Raw genomic sequence first — 23970 nt, forward strand, 5'->3', positions numbered from 1 at the left:
GGTGATAACTTGGAAAAAAAAATATGATTATACATTACAGTCATGGTTATGATTGACGGGAACAAACAATGCACATTACATATTTGATGTTTAGATATAACCATATGAAGCACGTTTTTAGGATTGTCTTGCAGTGTGTTTAGTCACTACTGTTTCATTTACAGAATGTAGAACGTGTATTATTTGTATGTATAATATAGCAAGCTTTCATGATGACACAATTCCTTTTCAACAAGGTGAGCTGCATGCTGCGCATGTTGTGCATTTGACAAATCCAGCTTTAAACCTTGCCCTTTGATCCTCGCGGGATTTCTGATGAGATGATTCACTCCACCTCCCCTCCATCTTCTCCATTAGGCGCCCAAGTGGTCGCGGCCAGAATTGCGGTGATTGATTCTGCTGTAGTTCCCACGAAACAGTGTGCTCTAGTGATAGCATTTATCTTCATAAGCGCTGATATGCACCCGGAGTGCACTCCAAATTAAATCCCTCTTTAAAAAGCGCATGGCGCTTCTCAGGGAACTACATAAATCGTGGCTGATGTTGCTCCTCAGGTTACATGCGCCATAATCAGCTGATGATCAGTTATTTCCATTCCAGAGAGCATTCAGCACGACAGTGTCAGGAATAGATCTCATCTCAAATGCAAATTCATAAATATTTTTATTTATTATATTACTTAAAAATACATTCAAAATGCAGCTCATACAGAAAATTACACCTCTTTCAATTTCTGAAACAAGTCAATTCGATTTTGTTTTATGATTTTTATATTTTTGTCAAAATGTCTGGTTGGTGAATTATTAAATACTAAACTAAAATAATAAAATATTAATTTAAGATTATCAATTTTCTTTCTCATTTTTCACCAAATCAGCGTCAAGCCTTGCATTCATGAAACCAACTATATGTTTTGAAAATTATAAAATGTTTTTACCATTTTGTTAAACGTTCCTTTCTAAAGTATGATTATTATTATTTTATTATTAACTAATGATTAGGTTGTTTACACCCACGTGTATTTAGTGTTCAATTAAATTATTTTAGTACTTTTTAAAGGATTTATTCATTCTTTTTCTTCTTCTTTATCTTTAGAAAATGGTGCCTTATACATTTTTTTAATTATGAAACCAACTTTAATACAAATAGATTTCTTTTTAAAGATGTCTCCTTTTTGTCGTTACGAGAATTCTAATTTGTCAATGACCCATATTTATTTACATTTATCATTTTTATATAATGTGTCCACCATTAATAAATCAATCAAGAAATATTTATTTATTTATTAAGAATACATCAGTATAAATAATGATTTGTTTGTCTGTACAGAGGCCTAGTGGAAAAGGCCAAAGCATCTTTACCCATTGATTGTGGTGTCAACAGTGTTGGTCAGCTTGCGTCTCTTTGATCATTGCTCCGTGGTTTTGAGTCAGTTTACGTAACGCCGAGCTCAAAGGCTAGAATCCATCACACATCCACACCGGAGACAGGTACGTGTGTATAAGAGAGAGAGAGACAGATAGAGAGAGAACGAAAAAAAAAAAAAAACAGCGATTACGTTTGTCTGATTTCTTAAGATTAAAAAACAGACACGTGATATAGTGAAATATCGTCGACATTTTCACAATTTCAACAATATTTAATTTTTTAGTTTACAAAAAGTTTACAAACTCATAATACATAACAGTTTTACTGTTTCTTTTTACTATACATTTGTGATCACTCATATAATAATAATAATTGTTGTCTATTTGTTTATGAGGTTTAAGTTTGAATAAATGAATTCTTTATTCCACGTCTTTCCGTAACAAAATATTTGTATTTTACTCAGTTTTACTCCTTTAAAATAGTACATACTAAAATGCGCATTCTTTCTCTCTACAACATGACTAGTAATAATAACCAACGTGTGCTTAATATGTAATCATGTTGTATAACAACTTGCAATTACACACTGTTAGTGCTATTGTGATTAATTATATTGATATGCGCAAAATTGTTTTCAAATGTTTTTTTTTTTTTCCATTTCATGAATCTGAAAACGAGATTTTACGAGCTAAAATGACTCTTCACACATGGGTGGCTCTGGCAGCGTGGCACAGTGGCAGTGCCATGGACTGGAACACATATCAGCTCTGTTTTGGCTTCCGCTCAGTGGACGCTCAGACGCAGATGTGCGTAATTGCGCGTGTCCATCAGTGAAGTGTGTTGGGGTGTCAACCGTTCATTCAGGTGAGGAGAGAGAGGGTGGAGGGGTTCAGTGGAGAGGGAATGAGAATGTCTCTATGGTAAAATTGATGTGACATGCAAAAAAAGAACTCTTGTAATTGGACAAACCGAAGAACGTAAGGGGTTTTATTGTCTGGGTGTGTATTCGATCTTATTTTGTGATATAGATTGCAGCTTCTGTATTTATTTTAGTATTCTAATATATCTACATATATGTGAGCTTGCACAAACCTAAGTTAGTGAAATGATTTATTGCACCTTTGTTCGGTAAAGAGCAGTGACCTACATCGAATTCCCACGCCTTGCCGATCTATCCAAATAACTGCGTTTATCAGCGAGGACGAATCCATTTCCTCCTGTTCACACCTTTGCTGCTCTTTCTCGGCGAAAAGCTCCATAATCCCCTCCAGGAGTCGTGCCCCTCACGGCCCTTTTTATGATCTGGACCCGACCCCAGTGGCGCGCTGGCGGGGTGCAACACTGCTCTGGTGGGGTCCGAGCCTTTGATCCGCGCGTCCGTTTGTCCGGGGTTTGTGGCTGTTGGGGAGGGTGCGTGCGCGTTGGGGAGCCGGGGCATTTGTCATCCACAGAAAGAGAAAACATCAACAGGTACTAAATACCGCTGAACATGACACCATCAAAAGCAACATGGGATGTAAAACAGCAGGCGACTCTGACGCTTTGATTATATTGTTTTTAGAGAGAGGTGTCTCAGTAATAATGAGAGCTGTTTGGACACCTTCACCGCGCACGCCAGCCAGCGACCAGAGCGCGCAATTAACCTGTGACCGTCAAACGTGCACGCGCCTCACCATAATGGATTTCCGATTTTACTGCTCCTTAATTGACTCGAGCTTGTCAAATTGGACGAAACACTCATCGATATGACATTATTAAACACAATTAACACTCATGACTACATCGATTAGCTCATTACATCCACCAATAGTCCTGCACTTCTGCAACAAATATTAACCTTAGTTTTAAATTAAATAGTCCGAAATAAATAATGCATTAAATAATCCAAAATAAATCATAAATGTGACCCTGGACCACAAAACCAGTTTTAAGTAGCACGGGTATATTTATAGCAATATCCAAAATACATTGTATGGGTATTTTAATGCCAAAAAACATTAGGATATTAAATAAAGATCATGTTCCATGAAGATATTTAGCACATATTCTACCGTTAATATATTAAAACTTTTTTGATTAGTAATATGCATTGCTAAGAACTTCATTTGGACAACTTTAAAGGCGATTTTCTCGTTATTTAAATTTTTTGCACCCTCAGATTGCAGATTTTCAAATAGTTGTATCTCGGCCAAATATTGCCCTATCCCAACAAACCATACATCAGTGGAAAGCTTATTTATTCAGATTTGAGATGTTGTATACACATTTACCATTTTGACTGGTTTTGTGGTCCAGGGTCACAAATGATCAAAAACTGGAGCGTATCACTTACGTTACCGATTTCCAATGAAGAGTGTAATTTATGTAACGCGATATATTGATAATGAAATATATAGACTTTATTTTATTTTCTCCGATATTTTTTCAATATATTTGTAACCTCAGAAATAGAGGTACAAAATAAGGTGCAAAAGTGTACCTTTTGAAAAGGTATGTCACCCCATCTGATCTTTTTCCCGGCTATTAAACAGCAATAACAGCTGCACATATTATCATTTTATTTGAGTGTGCTTATGCGTGTGTTGCTAATATTATGCACATCATATATACTATATATACATATTGGTATGCTTTGATCATAAGGATCATATTGGAGGCCTAATAGCTTATGTGCGTCTATACCGGCCGTTTTTATGGTGTTTTGTTGAGAGCAACCAAACGTTGACAACTTGACATGATTGGTTTACAGCTCAATAGCCATAATGAAAGAACGTGTCAATCACACTGCTTGGATTTACAGCTTCATAGACACGAGACCATTCACCTCATCCTTACTTCTTAAATTAAACCGACCAGAACATATATCAGAATTATAATTCTCAATTTACACTCTTAAAAATAAAGGTTCTTTATTGGCATCGATGGTTCCATGAACAACCTTGAACGTCTATGGAACCTTTCAAATGCAGGAAAGGTTCTTTATATTCGAAAAATGTTGTAGAATGTGACCCTAGACCACAAAAACAGTCAAAAGAGTCTCTTTTTTATTGAGATTTATACATCATCTGAAAGCTGAAATAGTAAGCTTGCAATAATGTATAGTTTGCTAGGATAGGACAATAGTTGGCCGAGATACAATTTTGAAAATGTGGAATTTGAGGGTGCAAAATCTAAATATTGAGAAAATCGTTTTGATATATTTACAGTAGGATATTTACACGGAACATGATCTTTGCTTAAAATCCGAATGATTTTTGGCATAAAAGAAAAATCAATCATTTTGACCAATACAATGTATTTTTTGGCTATTGCTACAAACATACCCGTGCTACTTCAGACTGGTTGTGTAGTCCAGAGTCACAAATGTTCCTCAAAATGGTTATTTTAAGAACTGTTCACTAAAAGGTTCTTTGGGGAGCCAAAAATGGTTCTTCTACAGCATCACTGCAAAAACACCCTTTTGGAACCTTTATTTTTAAGAGTGTGAAGTATTTTTTTTTTATATCTCTTAATAAAATTTTTATCTTTTCAAATTTATGTAGAGTTGTTATCAGTGCATGTGGGATCAAACTATGCCAAGAGGGTATTTTGGAAATAAACGGCACAGAGCCAGAGTAACACCTCTCTACACAACACACCCGATAGGTTCATCACAGTCAAATGTCACCGCATGGCTCCACGTTAATGCGTATGTCCCCGTATCATGTTTATATAGTAGTTAGTACAGCTGTTTGGGTGAGAGAGAGGCGAGCAATGTTAGCAGAAAGAAGCCTATATCTTGAAGCACAATGCAGCTGAGGCATTTTATGAGAAGTGCCTATTTAATATCTCAGTCAAAAGCTGAGCTTTAATTTTTATGTAGTTCAAAATGACTGGATCTGGAATCAGACAGTTCAGTGTTTCTGAAATTCGTTGAATTTGGATCAAATCGAGAAAAAGACCATATTTTAATAGGCTATTACATGTGTGATATATTTAATAGTGTATGCAATAATCAATAATGAGAAAAAATAAAAACATAAATAAAAAATAATAAAAAAAGGACAAATATTGAATTTTCTTGTTACATTTTATTTGATTACGGAATCATGTTTTATTTCATAATATAATTATTTTAAGTTACATTCCATTTTATTTACCTTTCGAAAATATATTAAAACATGTATTTAACGTAATCGTGCACAGTAGCATTCTCCTCAATAAATGTTTCCAGATCGCTGCCACCTCCATCTGCGCCTTTGCTGAGGGAAGTGACGCAGGGACGGGCTGGGCGAAAATAAAACCCCGCTCCCCTTAAAGCTGTGATGATTGATGATGTCAGGTGTTCTGTTTCTAATTAACGTTTAAATTAGGCCAAAGAAAACCTTTCGAATTAGCGCTGCTCCGCTTGAGACCGTCCGGATCCTCTCCGAGCGGCTCGGAGAAGAGAGATGACGGGATTATCTTTAGAACTAATAATGCTCTCGCATTTGAGAGAAATGTAACACCATGTTCAGCTTCGGTTTCTCTACCCGCCCTCCGTGGGGTAATGCGAATGTGCTATTGTTGGCGCTGAAGGGCATCATTCTCCCGATCAGAAATCCTATCCTTCCACATTACATTAATACCCATGTATCATTTAATAGGTTTAGCAGCTTTCCTCTGACCCGACATTCTGAGGTGACCAATTCGTTAAGGACATTTGAAACCGACCGGACGAATAATAATAGTCATTATTAATAATATTAATATCATCAATAAATTCACTTGCGCATTAACCCGCGCAGCCTTTTGCTTATACATCATAGCTACAAACTCCTTTAACTTGCGTAAAGACTTACATTATGTTTTATCTTTCATTAAATTTGTTAATATTTAAATTCATTTTTAAAATTGCTACGTAGAAGCAAACGTATAGAAGCAACATATGTAGCCGTAGGATGTGACATTACTGTAGACTCATTAGCCTGTTTTGTGTAGTCTGGCTGGATACATTTGTTCAGTGCATTGTTGCTCATTTGCCGTAAAATATGCTATTGAGTTTGGCTCCGTGTCGCCCACGTCGAGCGGTCTGGACCCGCACTAATAGAATGTCGTGCTGTTTTAGTGCTTGTGAGCTGTTTGGCTCGTTTCAGTCCCTGTACGGATGTCACCATATGGTGCTCTTGGCACGGACAATGCGATATTCCTTCGAACTGGCCATACATCGCCAATGACTCGTGTAAGAGAGACATCTATCACCCTAATCGATTATTGAAACCCTGTTAAATATTATCAGATGTCAACATCGCCACTTGTTTTATTGCCTAATGTTTTACATTTATGGGAAGACCACCTAAATATTCACTAGTCGAAAAAGGCCTCAGCGAGGTCTAAGAGAAAATCTACCATTGCCTGCTTCTTCTTTTTTGTTGTTGTTGTCATTTTAGAAATAAGCCAAACAATCTGAAGATTTATGCAGTTTATAAAATATTCGCGGATCATAATATAAAAATCGTAATATAATAGCCTTTATATAAAACTGTAAGATTTTATATGTATAATGGAATATCTGCATTCAGCTAATTTTGTTAAGTAGCAAGCTGAAATAATACATGCACAAAGAAATCACGAAGTGCGGTGCAGGAATGTCTGGAAAACAATATTTTATTTTGTTGATCAATTTCTTCAGATTAAGTATCATTACACCAGTCATTGCTCTTTTCTATTTCGTGTTTTTCTAAAGCAAGAACACGATTTCTTCTTACCTGCATCTTCTTAGCAGGCTCACTGCGTTTCTCCGGTGTCCCACGAGCATCATCTGAAATAAAGTCCGACGCTGAGCGGGTGAGAACGGCACTGCTGTAAGTCTGCTGCTCTCTGCTCTTTACCCACGGGCATTTTCACAAATTCACAGAATGGCACTGTGCTGCACTGACTGAGATGGTACGGAACTATTTTGTGTTGGTCGTCTATGTAAATGTAAATCTTCTAATACATTTTAATAATATTTAGAATATTAAAATAAGAGGGGAACACCTTTTAAAACAAATCACATGCATTTGTTTCTGCTACATTATGAATTAATACAAATGTCCCACCAGCAAAAAAACAACAATGGCTTGCAAAATCGCTGCCATTGGCAAAATCAACAGTGTTAAAAATATATATTTTTTTAAATAATACAAAATTTATTTGTTCACATCTGAGTTTTGCAACGCAGTCAAAAATAATTTTATTGGACCGAAGCAATGACATGCTTTGCATTCTGATCTCGTGTGACAGCAGATACACGAGGTGTGAGAAAATATAGCTGTCATAACAGCCTCCAAAACTGCTATAATCATGATATTACAGTAGCCTAATTAGTCATTCCCAAGTTGTTTCCATATGGACAACTTTTGAATTTTAAATGTTCATTAATGCCTAGTTGAATGTTTATTTTGTTGTTTTGTTTATGTTTATTTTACACTATACATGTTGTTATTATTCTGAAATTGAAGATAGATCCGCATGCACGTTGACATAGAGAAGGCTAGTATTTGTGTTAATGAGAGTACTCTCCCTTTTCAGGGAGGTATACGCGTGGAGCACGTGGTTTGCCCTAAGTGGGAGTGGGATGCATCAACAGATGCATAAACATCCCGAGCCATCTCCCCTCTCTTTAAACTTCAGGGGGAAACTCCTCCTATTCTCGGTCCAATTCATTAATATGGTCTGGCCCTTTAAGACGGAGCAGCGGGTCAGCAAGTAGTGTAGTGTTTCTCTAATTGAACTTCACAAAAGCAATCAACAAGAACTCGTTAGCGGTTGCTTGCTGTTTTGAGCCTCCTTGAGACACGGCTACACATGCTGAAGATCTTCATGGAGCAGCTCAGAGAAGACTGGAGCCGCATATGAGGACTAAAGTTCGGGTGGCTGTGACGCCTGAAGCATGGTGCTTTTGGAGAGCCACTTCAGATTGAGGAAGAACAACGGTTCTGTTTAAAGAAAGAGGAATAGACCAGGCTTTTGTATGCAGAAACAAGTTTGAGCGAACTAGGTGACTTCCACTCGAAATCGTTTCTTGGGACTGAGATGACCTCCAGCTCTAAAGACATGAAGGCAGGCTCCGTTTTGCAGTCCAGCGGCGAGGAGAGGCGGCGGGGTCCCTTGGACCAACTCCCACCTCCGGCCAACTCCAACAAGCCTCTTACCCCGTTCAGCATTGAGGATATCTTAAATAAACCCTCCGTCAAGAAGTCCGTCGGTAGTCTGTGTCCTCCGCGCGTACTAGAGAAAGTGACCGGCTCGAGCGCGTCTCGGAACGGGATCAGCGCTCCGTCCTCGCCGTTATGCGCTCTGGAGGAGCTGGCGAGCAAAACATTTAAGGGACTGGAAGTCAGCGTTATACAAGCTGCAGAAGGTAAAATGTTTATGTTTTTCGGGGGCTTGCAGTTTTACATTCAGATTGTGATTACGAAATAATTTTCAAGTTTTAAACGCGCGAATTTAAGTTAGTGACACTTCTGGAAGTGTGTTATTGTAGCGGTAGCGATATTTGTGGATTTACGAATCCAAATATCTAATGTCGAATGTTTATTTTAATATATAAAAATACAAATATAATGCAAATATACTTGTTAAAATGTATTTTTTTTTAGTTTTAGGTGTTTACCAGCTTGTTTCATCTCCGCGTATTTTTGGTTATACACATTTTCAGATACTAAATTTCTCAATTTGTTCTTAGCTAAATGTCAATAGCGATTCCTCGAGTGTGACTGTCAGTATTTCAGGGATGTCACCTACCCCTCTAAAAATTGATAGTTCTTGGATGGTGATGCAAAAAAATTAAACTCGCTTTTTAGCAACAATTATTTTCATTATGGCTTTTGAGTTGCTAAATAGTTCTTTGGAGATCAGAATAATCAGTATACTAATTCACGATTCTTAAAATGCCAGTAAATGATGGTTTCTACAGAACCAATTTCTTTGTAAATCTCAAAATGTTCAAAACCTTAGTTTTTAGAAATGCAGCTTAACATGATAGAACGCACCGTGTCTTGACGGGAATGTTAAAGAGAGGGAAATCATTCATGTTCGCTTGACACATTTACTGAAAACAGTCCTCGATCGTGACGTTCGTGTTGACATTGCAGAACTGTCTTAGTGGGTCACGCTAACGGTTAAGGTCGTCTGTAATAAGATTGAGGCCAGTTCTGTGGCGTGATAGGCTGCTTGATTAACACATCAAATATTTCGAATTTACTTGGCAATCAATAGTTCAGATGTTTTGGAAAGTTTCTCCCCCTCTTTTCAAGAACAGCTGTTATGCAGCTGGAATGAACAACTGCGGCCTATCACATAACACAACAGTGTGTACAATCTTAAAAATAAAGGTTCTAATTTGAACCAAACAGGATTTTGGAGCCTGACTCCAAAGGAGAACCTTTTCAAGTTCTACAAAACAAAATAAACATTTACAGTCTGTTATGGTGCTTGAAAGAAACCAAAACACTGATCTAAAGAACCTATAATGTAACATTTAAGACTATTTAATCTCCATAGAACCAAATAGCAACTCAAGAACCATGTACAGCCAAAAATAAAACCATTAAAGAGCTTCCAAGAAGAATGCTTTTCACAAGTAAATCAACAATGTGCATTTAATTTCAACACTTGGAAATTAAATTTCATGCATTTTGTTGTAGGTTTATATTTCAGTTTGCTGAATGAGCATTAGCTTTGTAATGTCTGGGAATGACTTACTGATGAAAGTTATTCTGAATTGTGACCCACACACGCTGCCTGCGTTATTCCTGTCATGTGTTCCTGGAAATCAACTCTCCTTTCTTTCCATTTAAAGGTCGTGAACATCTCAACGCCTTCGGCCAAAGACAGGCCTCCAAAAAACGACGGAAGTCCCGCACGGCCTTCACCAACCACCAGATCTACGAGCTGGAAAAGCGCTTTTTGTACCAGAAATACCTGTCACCGGCCGACAGAGACCAGATCGCACAGCAGCTGGGTCTGACCAACGCGCAGGTCATCACCTGGTTCCAGAACCGACGGGCCAAGCTCAAGAGAGACCTGGAGGAGATGAAGGCAGACGTGGAGTCTCTCAAGAAAATCCCACCACAGACGTTGCAGAAACTGGTGGCCATGGAGGACATGGAAGACCCTCACGGTGGCTCGGGGCCCATTTCTCCCAGCCTATCCCCAAGAGCCTTTCCACAGTCCCCGTCCTCGTCCAGAGGCCAAACCACAGACGAGTTCTCAGAGGAGGACGAGGAAATCGAGGTGGACGATTAAAAGCAGGCCCTTGTTTTCAAAAGAGGGCTTTTTTCACAACTTTTGCACGGACTCTGCGGAAGAACTTGAAATGCAAGGAAAGTTTTCTGTCTCCCTTATTTTTAATTTATTGAAAGGACCTCTACGTTCTGATGTCCAGATCGAAGACATGGTTTAAGGAATACGTTTTCGTAAGATCTGAGAAATGCTTAGAGATAAATGGTACAGTATCAAGACTGCAACATGTGTATGTACATTTTAAGCTTTATTTCTCGATTCTCGAAGGAAACGTGTGCAATTGTTTACACCGTTCAACACATTTATGACCGCTGTAGAAACTCTATGCCAAAAGTGATTTTCAATTGAATTCTCAACTGAATAGAATTATATATTTATAAATAATTTCAGAAGTCACCTGAAAGACAATTTATTCAATCTTGTTTCTACATTGTAATTGTCAAGACTCATTTCCCAAAGTTTTACATTATATATCCCAGTTCCTGGCACATTTCCTACTGGCATTATTAACAGATTATTACAAAATGTATGTCCAAAACAATGCAAGGGCAAGGTTGTGTATATATATAACAAGTTATGATGCATCTAACTCGTTAAATTTATTGTAACATTCTATTTAATCCTCATTTATGTAAATAAAGGGTATATGTAATTTCACAATGTTTCCTTACCTTGAGTCAGAATTTAATTATGCACTGTATGCTGAGCTGAATTATAAAATAAGACTTTTTCTATAAACTTTTTATTTCACTGTATTTTTCACAGTCAAGTGTCTCTATCTTTTTACCCGATTTTATTAATCAGTAATTAAATTCAAAGTGGTTGAAAAAGTTTAGCACCACCTAAAATTTTAATGCAGCTATTAAATTTAAGTTTAGGCCTGCTCTTTTAATGCCGTGATTTTCACAGTGCAATAAGGCGAAGGTGCCATGCATAAAATGTTTTATTTTATGCTAATTATTTTATGGCACACTCTCGTGGAGTTAAACAGCTGAGAGAGGCCGACCACTTTTACACATCGCTTCATTGTGTGTGTTAAGAAGAGTGTTTGTGTGTGTTAAGTGCTTGAAGCTTAATTAGGACAATTGAACAAGGTTCCCCCTCTCACATTGTCACGAGGACAACATGAAGCTTGCTGTCCTCCTTGCGCCATATGGTTTATGAATCTTCTCTAACACAAACTAGTCAACATGATTGATTAGGTTAACCCGCCTTTGAGTGCGCATTAACAGTTTCAGTCGGTCGAGCCCAAATAATACCCCACATCTGTGACCGTGTGTTAAAAACGCCCATGAATAGCAGATGATTTGCATGCGGTTCCTAATGAATAAATCTCAATAGGAAGCCGGTGGAAATGGGGAGGATTGTTGCATCCTGGTCGGCCGAATTTCTTTCGGCCCATTTGTGTCAGTTGTGAGCAGATCAAGGCAGCAGTTTTGGGGCAGCGAGAAGATGGAAGTACAATTGGCCTAATCGCTTGGAATAGTTGGGGTTGAAAAGTCAAGTAGATTTTTATGAGCGCTTTGTGGAAAGACTCGCCAGAGAGCCGGAGTTCTCAGAGCTGTCGAGGCAGCGGCACATTCTCGTGCTGTTTTGTGTTTTCTGCTGCGATTGAACTCCGCACAATAGCTCGAAATGCTTCGGGTTCCTACTGAGAGTCGAGATGACTGGAATTTGAAGGTATATGAATATGAATGCGGTTAGACTATGACGACTGAAAGACGTGATTTCACAGTGTGAAAATATTCGAGCAAACATCCAAGCGCGTTAAAAGCTCTGAAACCTTGGACCACAGATCAGTGTTTTACTTTAGAGAGCTTCGTTAAAATGAATTTCTGCGAAGGTATACAGAGTGAAGCTTTTAATTCATTCAAAAGTCGGCAAAAGAAGTGAATTTGCACACTGGCCGACGTATGGAAACGCAGTTTGTGCTTCATAACAGATAAGTCCATATTAAAATGTGACTCTGGACCACAAAACCAGTTTTAAGTAGCATGGGTATATTTGTATGTAGCAATAGTCAAAAATACATTGTATGGGTCAAAATTATCATTAGGTTAGGCTTTTAAGTAAAGATCAGACATTTTGTAAATTTCCTACCGCAAATATATATATATAAAATGTTGATTATAGCCTATGCATTGCTAACAATTTAATTTGGACAAATTTAAAGGCGATTTCATCAATATTTTGTTTTTTTGCATTCTCTGATTCCAGATTTTCAAATAGTTGTATGTCGACCAGATATTATATATCCTAACAAACCATACAACAGTGGAAGGCTTATATTTATTCATCTTTCAGGTGATGTATAAATCTCAATTTATGATATATATATATATATATATATATATATATATATAAATTTATGAAAAAACTTTATGACTGTTTTTTTTTTTTTTTGGTCCAGGGTCACAAATCATGACTGTTTTCATTTAAGCTCTTAATAATTGCAAACTCAATATGAAAAACGAATGCAAGGAGCAAGAAATACTACTATTAATAAATCAATTTATAACGCTTTAGAATGTAAGCTATTTGCATTTAACATTATTATTACTAGTAAAACATATTCAAAATGATTAGTTATTATAAAGAAAACGAATAAAATTAAACATTTGGCAATACGCTCGAATCTGTTTTTTAATAATTTCTTGAGGTTTAGCCTACGTATTATTGTCTTTTTGCTGGAATCGCGAAAAAAATACTAAATTAGCCTACATTAGAGGCAGATGACATGTTATATTTTATTTAGTTTTCTTTAGCCTGATAGTTACCTTTATATGCGTACATATAAAATATATGTAACCTTAAAGTTTAATTTAAAATAAAATAATTTCGAAAATGTACATAGAGCCTATTTCTTTTTCTTAAAAGTATTCGATGAAAGCAGAGCGGATTCTATATGATTTAATGCTTTACAAGAGAAAAAAAATAGCCTAATGTTCGTATTATTTATTGCGAAAATACTACAATTAGGCTACTTCACAATATGGTACGAAGTAGCTTTATTGTACACCCTCCAAATAATTTTAGGTCAGCTCTAAACCTGAAAATAATGTATTGTGGTAAAATGTATGGCTATTTGGTCTTAAATAAAAACACATGGAGAATTAAGTTGTAAAATATATAGGCCTGTTTTTAAAAACACAACATTGTAGACAAAGATTACCTAGTGGACTTAAATGGAAAATGTACCTGGTAAATAATAAAATCTGAGCGGAAATTTACGTAGCTAGTTTACGTAGCGTTTCCCCAAATTTATATCGCTCAACAGAACATCTAAAGATCTTTTGATTTTTATGTCTAACTGACTGACAGTAGGCTATATATTCCTTTCTCGAGACATTTAAAGCGTCTTTCAAGCAACTGTTACATCAGAATTACATTTCATGTGATGATGGTATTTTATAGTTGATACAAGCATGTTTTATACAAGTACCGCGGTTCTACTAGACATTCTTCCTGAGGTTTTCCTTGTAGGCTATTTTCAGAGCACTACATATAATGTAGTCTGAGATGAAAAATGCCTTGAGATGATCCTAAGAAAGTCATTGTGAGGTGACTGAAGTGGATCGGCGTTAGCAAAGCTCTATTGAAGATCAACACTGCACCCTAGTGGTTGATTTTCTAAAAACGCTGAAGCTGAATACAAATGACAAAGAGTCTTCCTTTTGACTTGATCAAGACTAATTTGTGTTCATATAACAATCATATAATTTTAAAAACACACACACACCCTGGGCAACAAAACCAGTCATAACGGTCAATTTCTTGAAATCATCTGAAAGCTGAATAAATCATGTATGGTTTGTTAGGATAGGATTATATTTGACCGAGATACAATTTTGAAAATCTGGAATCTGAGGGTGCAAAAAAAGCTCTTAGCGATGCATATTACTAATCAAAAATTAAGTTTTGACATATTTACCGTAGGAAATTTACTAAATGTCTTCATGGAACATGATCTTGACTTTATATCCTAATGATTTTTGGCATAAAAGAAACAAAAAATGATAATTTTGCCCCATACAGTGTATTTTTGGCTATTTCTGCAAATACACCCGTGCTACTTTAGACTGGTTTTGTGGACTAGGGTCACATATAATAGAAAAGGCACAAACATTTTTTTACCACTTAAAATTTATTTTCAAAAATACAAAACAAAAAAATAAGTATATATGCACAGAAAGCTATTAAAATAGAATATGTGAAATACAAAATATTTACATCAATTGATATTTTCACATAATCCTATCTTGTCCGTTTGTCTTTTATAGCATAATGGAGTACCAGTGGTTGTGCCTGAAGGAGAGACAAAGAGGAAAACATTAAAGTGTGAATGAAAGGTTTAACAAAGTCTCATCCTGTTGACAGTCTAACGACTGACACTAAACAGAGATCGTAAGCAGAACGTCATCCTTCGCGCTTAAAAACATATGAGGCATGGAATTACTCGTGCTGAACACTTTGACGCCCCACAAACCAGAGCAAGACACCGCATGAAGCAATATGGAGAACAGCACTTCCATTGCATTTTTCAGACCACAAGGCGACATCACGCATATGGCTTCTCCTAGTACTAATAAATCTCTGCCTGTGATTCCCCTCAGAAGATTCCTTCAGTGAGTAAAACGGAGCACAGTAAATCGCTACAGAAATGAAGATCCCACCTAAAGGGAAAGCGAACGGGCTGATGGTGTGAAAGAATGCGGTATGAAATTAGCTGGAGACGCTTGAGACTACGATACCTTTCCAAACCAGTGAGACAGCCAGAGACGCTTCATGGTCATGTGATCTGGGAGAGATTCGTTATTGAATAACATCTGGACCTGCAGCGCAACAAAGAGCACAAAATGAAGACAGAAGACAATAGGGCAGAAGGATGGAAAAGAAAACAATGAGAAGTTTCATTTAAAATCTATCTCTAACTACATTTTATAATTAAATATTTAAATTAATATATGCTTATTTGGTCATCCTATTTGAACTTTGATTCTTTCTACTATGGAATTGAATAATAATCAAAAGTTGTCTGTTCGTCTAATAGTGTCTGGAAGCATTGAAGTCGCACGTCACCTTCACTGACAAAAGACCAATCAGCTGTAAGCTCAAGACTAGATGTCAGCAACAGAAAATGGGTGAATTCTTTGTTTCCTATTTCATTTTCAACAGAAAAACACAGTCATGTGTACTATTTTGTATACTGAATGAATTGTATGCCAGGTTGCAATTGTATATAGTTAGAAAGAAATAGTGATTTAAATTAGTAGACCAGAGGCTACAAAAACAACTGAGATGCTATTGAAATGACATTTATCTAAAATTATATTAATACATTTAATTAATAGCTTTTCATTTATTTATATATATATATATATATATATATATATATATACAGTTGCAATCAAAATTATTCAACCCTCCAGAGACTGCAGTAGTTTACAAATACAAGCTTTTCTGAAGATCCAGAACTTTAAAAAAATTGCATCTATAACCAATTACTGGCATATTAAAAGTGATAATGTCAACATATAATGTAATATTTTTGAGTTCTAGGATTTTTTAATAACACAGCTATGTCATAATTATTCAACCCCTGTTTAACATTGCTGTTTTTTAGTCACTTATTTGCATGGTGGGGAACAAAATTGTCTTAAAACATAATTAAGCCTTTACAAACTCTATTAGAAAACAAAATTAGCTTGAGCTGTTACACATACATACAGTTAGCCCATGCATGTGCTGAAGTTTTAGTAGCTAATATGACAGTCAACACAGCTCTCACAAAAGCTATAGAGAAGCTACAGAGAATAAATAATTCTATTACTTTAGAAAGTCTAAGGCTATACATGTATGAAGATTTCCAAGGCATTAAAGGTTCCCAGAGACACAGCGGGCATCCTTATTCGTTAGTTTAAAATGTGTTGTACCAGAAAACATTTGAAGGTGTTGAACAAAAAAGCACAATATCATAAAATGTTTGATCAGAACAACTGAGGAAAAACCTGCAATATGCAACCAAAGACTTGTAAGATGACCCAACGAAAGGAGGAAAAACATTTCAATGCAGTGTATAAGAAGAACACTAGACAATTATGGCCTTCGTGTTGAGACATCTTGCCGAATACCACTCTTGACCAAGAAGAACAAAAAGGCCGATGTGAACATGTTAAAATTACTTTAGATAGACATGTGAAGTTCTGCAAGAATGTTTTATAGAGTGATCTGACCAAACTGGAACTTTCTGGACCTATGGATCTGTGATATGTCTGGTGCAAAAAAGGCAGAGCTTATGAGCAGAAGAACACCATCTTCATCGTCAAACTTTGGGGTGGACCAGTCCTGTTAGAGGGGTGTTTTATTGTAGCAGTAAGTGGAAACCATGACTGTATAAAGGACATCATGGATTCTTTGAAATATCAGGCCATTTTGGCAAGAATTGTGATGCCTTTGGTGCAAAGACTAAAGCTGATGATCAGGGGACTTTCCTGAAGGGCCATCATCCCAAAGTATACATCCAAAAATGTATGCTTGGTTCAAGGATCAGACATTGAATGTACTTGAGTGGTCCGTTCAGTCTCCAGATTTAATTCTCGTTGGAAATATTTGGTTGAATTTGAAGAAAGAAGTGGCAAAGTGAAAACTAAAGATTATGAGTGATCTGAAAGCTTTTTCACCAAGGCCAAGATTGCAGTAGAGAGGTGACAGAAGCTTCTAAGCACTTACAGACAGCGTTTATTGGCGGTTTTAAAGAATAAAAGATTCTGCACCAAATTTGACTTTTAGGGGTTGAATAATTTTGAACATGAACATTTAGAGCCAATTAGATTTTTTTTTATTATTATTCATCAGCTTCCGTTTTCAGAATGACTCAAATGTGTATTTATACATTTCTCGAATAGTGTACTGATGCTTTTGTTGAGTTGCTTTTACAAAATTGTGTTCTCTGCAGCAAAATGTCTTGCAGGTCAAGGGGGTTGAATAATTCCGATTGCAACTGTATATAAATAATTAATAAAATATTTTTTTAATTATATTAATACATTTTATTAATAGCTTTTAATTTTAATTAAATTTATGAATTCATAGCTTTTGAATACTATTTTAGCATATTTAATACTATTTATTAACAGTGTATTAGTGTCCATAGTAGCTTTTTTGTATAAATTCATTATATATATATATATATATATATATAAAATGAATGAAACTATATATTTCTAAAATTATATTAATACATTTTATTAATAGCTTTTAATTTTAATTTAATTATATAGCTTTTAATTTTAATTTATGAATACCTTTTGAATAAACAGTGAATTGAATTAACAGTGTTATTAGTGTTTTTAGTAGATATTTTAGTATATTTAGTATATATTTTTAGTATATTTAGTATATATATTTGATTTATTGATTTTATTTATAGGCAAAAAAAAAAGGCAAAGGCTGTTCTTTTTCTGGTCCTAAATGTAAAAACAATGGCTTTAAAAAGCATGACAGAGAAAAATCAAGTCACACCTGATGTTTTTCCACGTTAAGTCGATGACATAACACTTTCCTCAGATGTCGTACCTCAGCTCTGACCGAACAACGTACAAATTTCTGCTGTAGGAACATAATATAAAATAAACAAATTTATTATCGCTACTAAAAGAAAAGGCAACCAATGTTAAAGTTTTCTCGAGAGTGATAAATGTACATTCATATTCCTTCTATTGGCTGTTGTCTTACCTGTAGAGTTAATTTATTTTTGTCCTTCCCAGAAAATGATGAGCTGTAAAAACAAGATGAAATTATGATTCTTTTGATGTATCTATATACGCTCAGCATTTATGTCAGTACATTTTTCTGTTTTTAAAAGAAGTCTCTTATGCTCACCAAGGCTGCACAGTTGAGCAGAACTACAGTCATATTGTAAAATAATATTATGGTTTAAATTAACCGTTTTCTATTTGAATATATTTCAAAATTGTATTTATTCCTGTAAATTTTCAGCATCATTACTTCAGTCTTCAGTGTCACACGATCCTTCAGAAATCATTCTATATGGTAATTTGCTTAAGAAACATTTCTTATAATTATAAATGCTGAGAACGAAGCCCGTTTCTGCCACTGAATAATTTTTTTTTAAAAGGTTATTGCAACTTATCTCACAAATCTGACTATTTGATACAAACACGCAATTCTGACTTTTTTTGTCAGAATTGTAAGACATAACCTCGCAATTCTGAGAAATAAAGTCACAATTATGTGACATAAAGTCAGAATTCCAAGATATAAACTAGCTATTCTGAGAAATGAAGTCAGAACTGTGTGACATAAACTCGTAATTGCGAGTTATTAAGTCAGAATTGTGAGATACAAACTCGCAATTCTGTGAACATATCAGTCTTTTCTTCTTCTCAGAACTGGACTTAATAACTCGCAATTGCAAGTTTATATCTCACAATTCTGAGAAAAAAAATAAGTCTGAATTGCGAGATACAAAGTTGCAAATGAGAGAAAAAATTCAGAATTGTGAGATAAAAGGTCGAAATTACCTTTTTTATTTTTTATTCAGTGGCAGAAATGGGATAGAGAATAGTTAATATTTTTCGTGTATTGTTTTTTTCCCTCAGGATTTTTTGATAATTTAAAAAAAAAAAAAAAAAAAAAAATAGACATTTTTAACATTACATGACAAATATCTTTACTATCAAATTTGATCAATTTAACGCTTTAATAATAAAAGTATTAACTTATTTTTAAAAAATGGATCTCAAAGTATAGACAGGCAACAAATGGAGCTGAACTGCTATCTTCCTACCTTTGCCTTTCCAAACATAAAGAGACCTGCTCGTCATATCTGTAGAAATGAGCTTTGGAGTGGTCAAAGCTTGTGTAGGGTAATCCTGTATTATCTGGAACCGAATCTACAAGAAAACACAAACCTAAACTTAATAACAATCCTAATAAAAACAAATTAACAGCAGTATCTATCGACATGGTGTCACTTACCTTCTCCAGACGGCTGTATGATTCGTTCAAGACCTCGTGACTGATAGAATTCTTTAATTCGTTTGTCTTCGCCTGAGATCGTCAAATGAAAATTTCATCACAACTGACAAAAAGACAAACTAATACTCAAAATGATCCTGTACTTACTTTCTTGTAGACCTGGGACTAGTTTGTAGACGATGTCTTGCATAACTCTGTCCAGCTTTAGATTCAGCAAAGGCTGCGTTTCGTGGATTTTGATGTTACACATCGGACAATACTTGCTGGTCTGGAGATACTTCACAATGCAACTTTTACAGACTGCAGAGAGACGTGGGAATGAAAATGGGTAAGTACTGAGTATAACAAAACAGCTTCTTCCTGCATATGCTATAAATGATGACTAAGAAGTAGGCTGAGTAGGCTAATAACACACAGAGTGTGCTATTAAGAGAGAGATCAAGTACACAACACTCACACGTATGGAGGCATTCTGTGATGGTGGTTGCGTCGATAAAGTATCCCGCACAGAGGTAGCACACGATGTGTTCATTTAGGTCCTTTATCTTTATTTTAACTTCTTCCTGTAAAACAAACAGGTTGGTTAAGATCACTGTGACATTGTTTCTTAGCATACACCACCAGCCTTTCACATTCAGGTGTTTTGGAGCAGTCCACGAATGCATATCTACAGTGCAATATAGAGTGTTTTCAGGGCAATCGTCTTCAATCGGCCATATTGGCAGCACTGAATGTAAAAAAAATGCTACTGAAGCGAACTAAATTTGCAGATTTTGCTGATTATTGCTGCTGAAAATGATCAGTTAGTCATGTTTTTGGCTGTACTAATTGGCCGGACCAGGAAAAACATAAGGAAGTAATATAGACTGCCAAAAGTTATGACAAATAAAGCAGAAGAGTGCAAAAACTGTCTGAGGAACAAAAGGCGTTTGTGGTTGGCCAAACTGAACCAGGATTTCCAGGGCAAGAATCTTGTCAAAATTCTTATTATTTTTAGTCAGGTAGGTGAAATATTAGGCTGAGATCCTAATTAATACTGCTTGTGTATCTTTACCACCTATTAACTTTAGTTTGTCAGAATATTGCACCCTTTCCTGCTTCCTAAGTCCGTCACTATATGACTTTGCAGCTTCCACACGTTTTTTCCGTGGTTTAGAAAGCATAAATTAGCAGAACAATGTATTCAGTAGTACATTAACCGTGCAATCCATGCTGTTGTTTACATCCGAGTATTGCCAGTATGGCCACGCATCAGGGTAACTGACCAAATCGTGACGTAAATACAAACCCTCTATTGTTATCCTATGTCAAGATGAGTAAATAAGACCACTTTTCAAGTTTATCCGTGGCATTCCCATATTTCACCTTGTGTAAAGCCCGGTCAGTTTGGTAAAACTGAAAAACAACATTCAAACTGTGTCCTTTAAGAAAATATGTCAAATGTGACAACTATGAATAATATATATTCTATTTATTCTATATATAATTTAGTCTCCATATATAAATAGTTGACATCAGATCGTAAGCAGTGAGTGTCCTGTTGTAATGCGTTATAACTGAATTAAAACTATGATTTTATGACCACATAATTATTAATAAGACTGTCGATTTTTATTACTTTTCATTTGTTAAACAGCAGGAATATTATAAACTATATATAAACTAGAGATGGCAAAAAGTAAAGTAAAAAAAGTAAGATTTTTAATGTTTTTAAAGAAGTCTTGTGCTCATCAAGGCTGCGTTTATTTGATCAAAAATAGAGGGAAAAAAAGTGTAATATTGTGAAATATTATTTTGATATAAAACAACATTCTTCTATTTTAAATATACATTAAAATTTAATTTATTCCTGTCTTCAAATCTGAATTTTCAACATAATTACTCCAGTATTCAGTGTCACATTAATATGTTGGGTTTTTTTTTTTTATCAATTTTTGGAAACAGTTGTGCTGCTTAATATTTTTTGGAACCTGGGATATTTTTTTCAGGATTCTTTGATGAATAAAAAGTTAAAAAGAACTGAATTTATCTAAAATGAAAATCTTTTTTTACATAAATTTTTTACATAAATTGTTATTCATTCTTTTTTTGTAAGAAATCAATACTTTTATTTAGCAGGGATGTGTTAAATTGATTAAAAAGCTATAGCAAAGATTTATATTGTTAGAAAAGATTTATATTTTGAATAAATGCTGTTCTTTTTAACTTTTTATTCATCAAAGAATCCTGAAAAAAGGATTCTTTGATGATCAGATGTTCAAAATATTTGGCAGTACAACTGTTCATAAATTTAATAATAAATCAGCATATTAGACTAATATCTGAAAGATCATGTGATGTGTAATGGTGCTGAAAATTCAGCTTTGCATCAAAGAAGTAAATTGTATTTTAAAGTAGCTACATTAAAATAGAAACCATTATTTCACATTGTAATAACATTTCGAAATATTACTGTTTTTGTCTGTATTTTTTATCAAATAAATGCAGCCTTGATAAGCATAAAAGACTTCTTAAAAAACAAACATCAGGCTACAAGTACTGATCCTCTTCTAACGTGGGAAATACGTGGATTACAAAAGTAATTTGTTGCGTACAACTATTTACATGCACGCGCTTCTTACTGTGGAGCGGCAGCGCGGTGTACTTTTCAGCGAGTCAGGTGTCATTTATAAACAAGCCTGCCGTTGATTAAATATACTAACTAGAGTATATAAGCGAGAACTGGTTTAATATCAATCACTGTCAGAACTGCAAGCCACTGCGCTAAACAAGCACTCGATGTCGAGGTATGAAAACGGCAGGACAAGCATATGATGAGGGGTCACAGTAGGTCCCATATCTGAATTCTGAAGTACAAAAAGCATTTTCTGTCAAACATGTTCAACACGGACACGCGCTGCGGATCATAAGGATGCACTTGTTCACTCGTCATGGCCAGAGCGCATTAATAAACATGTGGGATATCACAGCGCAGCACGCGTCGCGAACGAGCACCGTTATATTCTTGCGAAAGCGCACGAAACAATCCGTTTTATTAGTGTGCTGAATGTTGGAGTTGGGGAAAACTACAACGCGAGAGACTCGACTGGGACAGAAATGACAAGAAACACCTCGCCACTGAGAACAAAAACACAACCGCTAGACACAGTGGATTGATTCTTCGCAACACTCACGCCTGCGCAGACAAGCAGCAAGGTCTCGCGCTCCATCTCTCGGCTTTCGCGCCACACAGAACGCCCCTCTCACACGCGTTTATAGTAAGCGCGGGAAGCGCACGGCGAAAGACTGGCCGCTGAGGCAATTTTGGTTCCTATCACTCACCTCGTTCCTTAAAGGGTCGAGCTTGTAGACGTTCTGCAGCTGATTTCTTAGCCGCATAGCTATCGCCATCGGACCTTGTTCCGCCATCTTTGGGAATTCTGCATACTTCCGGGTAACGGGAGAGTGGGTGAGTTCGGTCGCTGAAAGGCGGGGGGATCTGCTGGTTTTTCCACACACACTCATTCTCATCCCACACTGATATTATCACTGGGTGTGTGCAAACATCTCTCTTAAAGACTCTGTCAGAGTTTGTAGGCTGACATTAGGCTTTTGTATATTACATCTTATGAGTTTAACTCTAGTGATATCAGCAATTTCTGTATGAGAGTGATAATACCTGACAGGCTCATAATAAATAACAGACTCGAATAGAATATAACCAAATATGTTAAAAACTTAGAGGCTCAAACTATAAATTTAATAATTTGTCAAATTGTCAGTGAAAAACCTATATTGAGCAACCGCCTTTTAAAATGCCACTATCTAGAACAGAATAGAATAGACCCTTTTCACAAAACTGTGATGATGTGTTTCAACGGTCATAAGCACCATAAATCTTCGTAAAAAAAACACTAGTTAAGGCTAATTATGGTGTTTCTAATGCAGTGTCTATTGGAGGGACGGTACATTTGACATAGTTATTTTCGTTCTCATCTTTTTTTTTTCTTTAAAGTCCTAAAAAAACACAATCGTTGAGTTTTTCTCTTGCAATTTGAGCAAATGTACATTTGTACATTTATCGCTTACTGCTTTGTTTTCATTTTCGGAACTTTAAATATGACAAGGTCCATTAAGTCTCCCATTATTATTATTATTTTTTATTATCATTATTGTGCCATACATCAGAACAATACAGTGAGAAATATTCAGATTAATGCCGTCGAACGATTAATTGCGATTAATCACGTCACACAGTATATATTTTGAGCATGTTTACATGTATTTACAAGTATATTTATATCCATATACTTATATATAAATTTATATATATATATATATATATATATATATATATATATATATATATATATATAT

General features: G+C 35.6%; 2 protein-coding genes across 2 annotated transcripts; one reads left to right on the forward strand and one right to left on the reverse strand.

Moving 5' to 3' along the window:
- Positions 1-7940: 7940 nt before the first annotated feature.
- Positions 7941-11268, forward strand: lbx2 (ladybird homeobox 2). The gene is made up of 2 exons (XM_073820996.1): positions 7941-8731; positions 10172-11268. The coding sequence occupies exons 1-2, from the start codon at positions 8404-8406 to the stop codon at positions 10615-10617; spliced, it is 774 nt and encodes a 257-aa protein (XP_073677097.1). The 5' UTR covers positions 7941-8403; the 3' UTR covers positions 10618-11268.
- Positions 11269-14739: 3471 nt separating this feature from the next.
- On the reverse strand, positions 14740-23046 carry pcgf1 (polycomb group ring finger 1). The gene is made up of 9 exons (XM_073820868.1): positions 22936-23046; positions 20072-20177; positions 19762-19914; positions 19615-19686; positions 19424-19529; positions 18349-18391; positions 18136-18222; positions 15366-15446; positions 14740-14919 (listed from the first exon to the last, which is right to left on the reverse strand). Exons 1-9 carry the CDS (start codon positions 23020-23022, stop codon positions 14869-14871), a joined length of 786 nt encoding a protein of 261 aa, XP_073676969.1. The 5' UTR covers positions 23023-23046; the 3' UTR covers positions 14740-14868.
- Positions 23047-23970: the final 924 nt, after the last annotated feature.

Source organism: Garra rufa, chromosome 16 (genome assembly GCF_049309525.1).
Source record: "Garra rufa chromosome 16, GarRuf1.0, whole genome shotgun sequence".
Taxonomy (NCBI): Eukaryota; Metazoa; Chordata; class Actinopteri; order Cypriniformes; family Cyprinidae; genus Garra; species Garra rufa.